An 8272-nucleotide genomic window follows, 5' to 3' on the forward strand; every position below is an offset into this window, starting at 1 on the left:
CAATTTAGTTTTCTATCCATTTGGAGGTAAAGTGAATACGTTGGAAATGGTATATATTACCAGTAGTAGAACTTTGCACTGTTCTAACATTACCTTATACAGAATCTGCATAAGAAAAATCAAATATGTATATATGTCAACTGATGCAAGCACTGTATTCAGCTTTATGTTGTGAAAAACTGAAATCTAAATTTTTGTTTTAAATTTTGTACAAATTTAATCAGATGTTTTGCTACTTAAGTAGCCCTTTTACCAATTACTTTTTTACTCTTACACAAGTAATTTTTTCGGTCTACTTTGTGCTCCTACATGACATGAAAATATAGTTGTTGTGCTACTCTTACTTGAATACAATTTTTAGCTACCCTACCCACCTCTGTCTACTACATAAAATGTGAATAAGATATGATAACATTTGTGGTTGTGTTATGACAATATATGAAAAAGAAGACAGGAATGCAGCTGAGATTAATGTTTTTATTAAATATATCACTTTTTTTCTTACATTATATCTCAGTAACAAAAGTGTACATACAGCGTTAGTCACTTTGGAATAGATCCACATACAATACAATTCTCTCTCCAACAGCAGCATGTATACAGAGCCGAGTCAAGCGGCTCACACTTTGTGGTCATGTGGTCAAAGAGCACAGAAACATAAACAAAAAAAGACAGCAGACACGTAAATGTTGGAGGTAGGTTAATGTAGAGATACCCGTCTGAGAGGCGGCGTGGGAGATTTGCCACCCATCATGTTATCTGCAGCCCCATGGAACCATGGGAAATGGTTTCTGAGTGTAGACGATTCCCAACTGAGAGCTTTTGCACTGACTTACTGGAACTGATGTATCATATCAAGAAATAATTAAAACAAAAACAATAATAAAAAAATAAAATAATAAAAAGACAAAAATGGCAGTAAAGTGAAAAAGAATAAGAAGATCATTTAGAAAAACTTCTAAATGTGATTTGGTCACTCAGTGCTTTTGTTCTTGCTTGGTTTTTCTCAAACCAAACCTCCAGACAGCTCCTTATGGGTAGAGCGAGCTCAACTCAGCTGTGGAGCTGTGGGGGCCAAGATCCATATATACACTTTATACACGCATAAAAATAATAATATTATAATAACAATAAGGCAAAATGATATAAATACTCATGAATAATTACAAAAAACAAATAAAATGCAATAAAATAAATAAGGCTATAGACTTAAATGTAAATGCATCAACATCAAAATCTTCTTTACAGAAAAACAAAAATAGATTTTCTTTGTGTCTATGGGACGGGAATTTGTTGCGGGGGGTGGGGGTGGGGGGGTTCAGGGTGGTTGGGACCTGTAGCCCCATAATGACAGTGTACCTGAATTAAACACCACCATGGACAAGGTCAATAAATAAACAGCTACCCAAGAAAAAGGAAAGAAAATAGTGGCTTGCTTCTTTGTTTCTTTCTCCCTTACTCTCTCTCTCTCTCGCTCTCTTTCTGTGTGAGAAGAGCCTCAAGCTCAGATCTCCTTAAGAACACTCTGCGTCTTCAGGCAGGTCGCTGGAACCTAAAAGCTTCTTGCCATTCCAGGTGTTGACGCACCAACATCGACCCCTCTGTCCGTCCAGGGAGGATTCACACTGTGGGGGAAACAGAAACAGAAAGCACTCTTTAATACAACAGCTTTCATTTTCACAGAACACAAGAGGTACGTGTCATCATTAAAATGAAACTGAGTGTATAGCAAACCTCAGTCTCAGTTCACAACAGTTTCTGGCTAGGCATGGACTGGTCACCAGCGTGTACCAAGGTAAAATAAATAAATAAAATGCTCCTTCATATTCTTAATATGGTTTGAGGAGATGTCAGTTAAAGTGCCTGCCAGTGGCGGGAGTTTTCTCTGGCTTTGTACAGCAGTGTTGCATTGCCCCTCCCCAATATGTTGCTGCACACTGCTAGTCAGCTGGCTGTATAAGGCTACTATAGTTTCCCCTTGCTTAAAGAGAAGACAATATTGGCTGAACATCTTCTGGTCATGGATAAAATTGACACTCATGGTGTGGAAACTGTGAAGAGTGTCACTCTTATTAATGCATTACTGTTAAAACTACAGTTGACAAGCTATGAGTGGGATTTCTGTAAAGCTGCAAGCGCTACCTGAACACATAGCCTGGCTAATTAACTACCTAATATCAGCTAGCTAAACTTCTATAAAGAGTAGAACGCAGGTAGATTATATGGATAACTGCTGATACTTTAGTTTAGATCTATGCATCAAATGCAAAATAACAAATATAGAATGCCATTTTTGTTAGGAGCAATTGCCAGCCACTCTCTCCATATGCTGCTCATACAGGTTAGAAATGGGATAAATGATGGGCCGCAGATGGGATTGTCTGGAGATTACATAATGGCCACATGTTAATCGCCTATATAGGCTTGATGCAGAACAACCTTGTTTAAAAAGGGTGCCCTATATGGGTCCAAGGTGGGCTAAACAACTTACAATTGTTTTATTTGGAACCATTTGAGACCCAATAAAGACCTGAGTGTCCATCAAGCCTGAGCTTTATCCATTTGGAGCCCGCAAACACTTGTATGCTGAGAATGTTTGGAATAAGTCAAATAAGCCATAAGCTGAGCCATGCCTATTCCTGTTGCACGTAATGAGTCAAATGACTCATGAAACTTTATCCCCAAATAACACCTACCTGCATTGGTTTGTAAAGGCCACGCTTGTCACAGTTGGGGAGGTAGAATCTGGTCAATTTCTCTCCTAGTTTCTCAAGAGATTTGGCAATCTTGTCCAAAGCAGTAAGCAGCTCCAGGTGACACGGACCCTAAGTGGAGGAAACAATGAACACGAACAGGTTGATTTAAATTATGATAAGCATCAATATTATCACTGTTTTATTAGGGGGCAAGCAGGGGGTTATGTTAAACTGCAAATACGATTTGTAGTAATGTGTCTCCTTGCCTCCCTCTCATCTCAAAAAGTGCACCAGCTCCCCCTGGTGGGAGGTCATCTCCCAAACCCCCAAAAAACTTTCATCCTTGCAAAAATCCACATTTTCACGCTTGCACAGTGTCTGTCTCACCTGCTCCACCAGTTTCTTGTGAATGGCGATGAGTCGGGCTTTCATGCTCTCCTGTGCTTCGGTCACAGCCCGCGGGTCAAAGGGGAGACCGGGGACGAAGCTGGAGCCGATGATGGCCGAGTTGTCCATCTCCGCGTCTGGCTCTCCTTGATCTGGTGGAGGGAACAAATGAATGAATGAGAGGGGAGTCTAACCGGCTTAATTTAAATCACATATGCGAGGATCTCCTTTGAATACAACGACGCAGCTGTGGGATGTGTGACTCTGTGGAGGTGCGAGGCCTACCTTGGGTCTGTGGCTCCGGGGTGGGCGCCGGAGCAGCGCTCTCCGTGCACACGGCCTGTCCGCGGGTGAGGGAATGCAGAGGACGGGGGTCGCCGGGTCTCGGAGTGCATCTCAGTCCAGAGCCGCAAGGCGCCGTGTACATCCCGCACAGCTCCCCCGCCTTCAGTGCGCAGGCGAGGCAGCATCTGCAGCCCGGTTCCCGCAGCACCTCGGCACAGCCGGGCGCCACCGCCGGACACTGGCTCAGCCGCTCCGGGGTACACGGGGCGCATCGGATCGGTTCTGACCCTACTACCGGGGACCCCAGCGTCACCGTGACGAGAAGCGAACACACGGCAACTGCCACCGCGACGTGCCTCAATCCACGCATAGCCAACATGGTCTGAGTAATAAATGTGAAATATGAAATGCAGAGCAGTTCAGAGAGAATGTGCAGATAAAAAAAAGGCGCCGGATTGGATTCCCACGGTTGCTGCTCTGTGCCTTTCGTTTGATTTTGGGAAGATGTCTAACTGTGCGTTGCGCACAGCCGTATTTATAGCCGGCCGCTCTGTGAGTGTTTGACGCATCGGCGTTATGAATGATTTCTGAAAAGAAGGTGTAATGATACGATGAGCTCTGATTGGCCCATCCGTGTCCGGTCATGCCGCTCATTTGAATACAACAATCACGTCAATATTTGTTTTGGAACAGGCGGTGCTTGGCACGTATCGCTGACGACACCAGTGTTTGATGTTGCAATCAAGGACCCCCGCCCCCTTCCTCCCCACTCCCCTTTCTCACGCGGGTGCTACCCCCAAAACACCACATTATAGAAACAACACATTAAACTCTGCTTCAGCTGGTTTCCACAACCTGAAAGGCGAACATGCTGGCACTCTGGAGGCTGGAGCTGCTGGTTGTTCCTATAGTGTCGGATTTCGGCTCTGACACAAACCACCCTCTATGTGTGTCAATGTTGTCTATTCATGCGTGTGTTTCCCCTTTAATTGTCCTCGAAATAACGCCTTACACAACTTTGGGGGGGAAATAAACCCGAATAACCTAATAAGCGCAAATTACGCACGCCCACGCTGTGCGCAAAGAGCGTGGGTGCGCTGAGAACGAACTGGTCGCTCCGGTTTGACATCAGAAAGCATCCAGAGGATTGCAGCGGGATAATAACGCCACGTTTCAGAAATAGCAGCGCAGATGAGGGTCGCCGTTTTCGTAAAGGGAACGGGTGGCTCGGGACTTTTTTGGTATGCGCGCACGCCTGATTTTGAACTCCTTCCAGGAGATGTCCCGCTGAAATTACCCGTTTCCTGATGATAATAATAGACCGGAGGTTTGAATCGGGGCAGTCTGACATGACCACAGACACGTCCCTCACATCACCATCCTCTGGGGGGCTGTGAGGGTCCCACGCTGGACAACCCTGCACGTTTTCACGGCTTGCTGCAAAGACGGCTTATGCTTTGTCACTCCAGCCCAGAATGTGACAACGACCCCTCCATTTCCAAGCTTCCCTCCACAGCAGGCACACTGCTTCAGCTGCTTTACGGCCGCAACTGGGCCAGTTGACACATTTCAATTAATTGGCCTCTCCTGTCTTACTTTCTGATGCAATGAGCGGCATTGTGTCCTCTTCTGCTTGCAACTGCCTGATGGGATTGCATCATCTGAATCATGGCGTTAACCGTCACTCTAAATCATGCCCATATTTCTAAGCCACGGACTAAATAATGCTTTAAATATAATCCGGTGTGGCATTGAACATTTTCTACCTCCATCCAATGAAATATCCATGTATCAGTCCAGATACATACCTGAAATACAAGTAGAAAAGTTAAACTGTCTCATAATTAAATTGTATTTAATTGAATAATATTAAAAGGACATTCAACTTAACTGTGTGTATAAGCTAAATACTGAGAATCAACACAATCAACTTGGTCATGAAAATGGCACTTTAAAATGTTTTCTTTCTTTCTTTCTTTATTATGTTTATGGCATGTGTTATTTTTTGTATTATGTACTAGATATTAGGATAATGAGCTGTTTCAATTCTGCAAAATAAACTAAATCTTGTATGCCCTTCGAAACTGACGCATGGTCTGGACCCCTTCACAAATCTGCCCATTCACGTAGGTAAAGAACGATGCATTTATACCTTTGTTTGAATCTTGTGATAATCTGCTCTTTAATGCCACACAAACAAACTAGCTAAAGTCTGTTGTGTTTCTTTTCCAGTCTTTAAGTGACAGAAATTCTCATAGAATTTGGTCGCACTTTTTTAAACATCAAGTACTGTGCAAATGTTTCAAACAGCATTTCATTTCAACAGGTCTAAGTATTTCCATTTCCATGTTGTCCTTTAAAAGTGGGCTCTTAAAGTAATCTGTTCCAATAGTTCCCCAAAAGTTTTTCTTTGGAGGTCAGCAGATTTTTCACAGATTTTTGTCTGACCCATGACAGCAGTTTGTGAAGTGTGTGCTTAGAAAATAAAGAAAGTGGGCAAACAGAGTAAAAAAAAACCCCAGAAAAATAATATTTCAGAAACAGGGAACTAAGACCTGAGAAAGGTTCTAGGAAACACATCTTCCTTTAGCTGATCATCTTTATTATCATCTTCATTATCCCACATTTTAATCCAATACCTCAAAAAGAGCTGCTCTGTCATGGCCTTAATGCCATTTTCTCTCAAAACAATATTTCTCACGAAATCAAAGCAAAGTAATTGTAATACATTTTGTGTTTGCGACATGTGATATGTATCGAAATGCATAACAACCTTGTTGAAAAGTGCTTTATTGTTGTCTTTTATATCGTGACAAAGCACCGGTTCATCCTTTGCGTTTAGGACTTTTTTATGCTTGAATGATTCATGGCAGGTTTCTAATTGTAAGCATTTCTGTCTTGTAGCAACTAGGTCCTAGGTTTGAATCCTGGACCCCTATAAGGAGGTTGCATGGTCAAGGTTGCTGGAAACTGCCATTTGGTGTGAATGAGCATACATGGATGGGTTTCCTGCATGTCCTTATGCTGCTACCTCTAACCCCAGCCACAAAAGTGTACATCAAGCAGATATATAAAATAAATCATTAATTTATAGGTCAATATGTTGTAGGTTTCATATCTTAAGACAACATTCATCCAGAAACTATTGAAAGAAAAATCACAATCCCACATTACATGACTCTTACAAGACGTCATGACTGCTTATTAAAAGGAAAAATGTGAATTTGCAAATGCAGACCTCACCTACAGTAAATAGTAAATAGACCAGGAGGACAATGGGGTAACTTTGATTTGGCTGGAGCTCAAGAAAGTTTTCCAACTAAGTAGAACCCCTTAACACCCTTCAGTATAGTTGAAAGGAAGGTGCAACGATCCCACATGTAGAAGCTGTGGAAAGAGAAGCTTTTATACTGAGGCGTGAGTGGAAGTGGTTCAGGTGGGATCTTTTTACCAAAATGTTATTATTTCATGGTATCACAAAACCATTCAAGACTTTGACACTGTGTTGCACTGTATATGAGGAATATATAGCATTAGATAAACAACAGCTGTAATTTATTTTCATTTTCAACCTTTGTGTCATGTATTTTATTTACAATAAAGGTAGCTGGAGTTATAAAGAGTTCACCATCTCTAGTATCACTTTAGGAGAGACCAGAACTGCAAATTTGCTCTCTTTTCAAATGTCCTGACATCTTTAACAACTATAAACAGTTAAATATAACCTTCAAAATGAATAATGTCAAGAAAAAGTAGAACACTCATATATTCTAAAAAAAAAAAAAATCACCTCATAAAATGTACTGAAGCAGTGCATGATGACAAGGCCGCTCTTCTTTTTTCAACGCATTAAAGGACTTCCTGTTGGCTGAGAGTGAGCAAAAACAAACCACACTTGGACATCCTGTAGGACAAATTGTATAAGCTGCACATGAACATGCGTCACGTGTTTAAATGGAGAATAGCTACTTTTTTTCTTTTGAGACCTTGCATCTCGATAAGTGAGAGCAGATTCCCTTCCCTTCCTTTCCCTTTGGGAAATGAATCTAAAAAAACTTAACTGTAGCGAGAGCAGATTCAAAGATGCACCGATTTCTGTTAAACTTTACTTGAACTCTAAATTTGAGTATTAAAAGATGAGAGGTCATGTTTATGTAAAATATTTTTTAAACCTTGCAAGTATGCAATGAGAAGAGACAAGATGATACTGCACATTAAATGACCATGTAACTTAACATAAAACAGTGTGATTTTTTTACAATCAGTTATAGAGCAGGAAATAGATTGTCACAGACATATATAAATTATATATTTATGGCCTTAACTCATTGGCCTCCTGTATTAAATCTCCTAAGTTCATCTTTTGTAAGGTATGTACCTTGACTTATCGCCGTATGTTTCCATGAACTTCTAATGATGATTTTATTAATAAAAATGCAGTTTAATCTTAGAAAAATAACTGCGCTATTAGGTTTCACATGGAAATATCTATTATATTTGGTAGAAAAAGACTGTGTTATTTTTGACTGGCCCTAAAAGAAGAAATTTAGATGGTAAGATTATCTTTAGTATAAGTTTTTCTTAAAAGGAAAAATCAAACCTTAAAATATAAGCTTGCGTCCTTTGAATGCATTCATAAGATACTCTTTAGTCAGTTATTAAAATCAGAATAACAACAAACAGGCTTAAATTGGAGGCAACCGGACTTTTGCTCAGTTTTTCTGAAAAAATTTGGACACCTATCCAGAAGTCTGATAGCTCGCATAAGCCACCTCCTGGATAGGTGTCGAAATGTTTTCAGAAAAACTGAGCAAAAGTCCGGTTGCCTATGATATGAGCCTGTATGCTGTTGTGATAACCCTGAATAACTGAGAATTTGCACAAACAGAAAATACTTTGGGCGG

General features: G+C 40.9%; 1 protein-coding gene across 1 annotated transcript; it reads right to left on the bottom strand.

The window, feature by feature from the left end:
* Positions 1–463: 463 nt before the first annotated feature.
* On the bottom strand, positions 464–3943 carry LOC118556373 (insulin-like growth factor-binding protein 1). The gene is made up of 4 exons (XM_036134259.1): positions 3369–3943; positions 3084–3235; positions 2697–2825; positions 464–1625 (listed from the first exon to the last, which is right to left on the bottom strand). The coding sequence occupies exons 1-4, from the start codon at positions 3745–3747 to the stop codon at positions 1515–1517; spliced, it is 771 nt and encodes a 256-aa protein (XP_035990152.1). The 5' UTR covers positions 3748–3943; the 3' UTR covers positions 464–1514.
* Positions 3944–8272: the final 4329 nt, after the last annotated feature.

Source organism: Fundulus heteroclitus, unplaced genomic scaffold (genome assembly GCF_011125445.2).
Source record: "Fundulus heteroclitus isolate FHET01 unplaced genomic scaffold, MU-UCD_Fhet_4.1 scaffold_78, whole genome shotgun sequence".
Lineage (NCBI taxonomy): Eukaryota > Metazoa > Chordata > Actinopteri > Cyprinodontiformes > Fundulidae > Fundulus > Fundulus heteroclitus.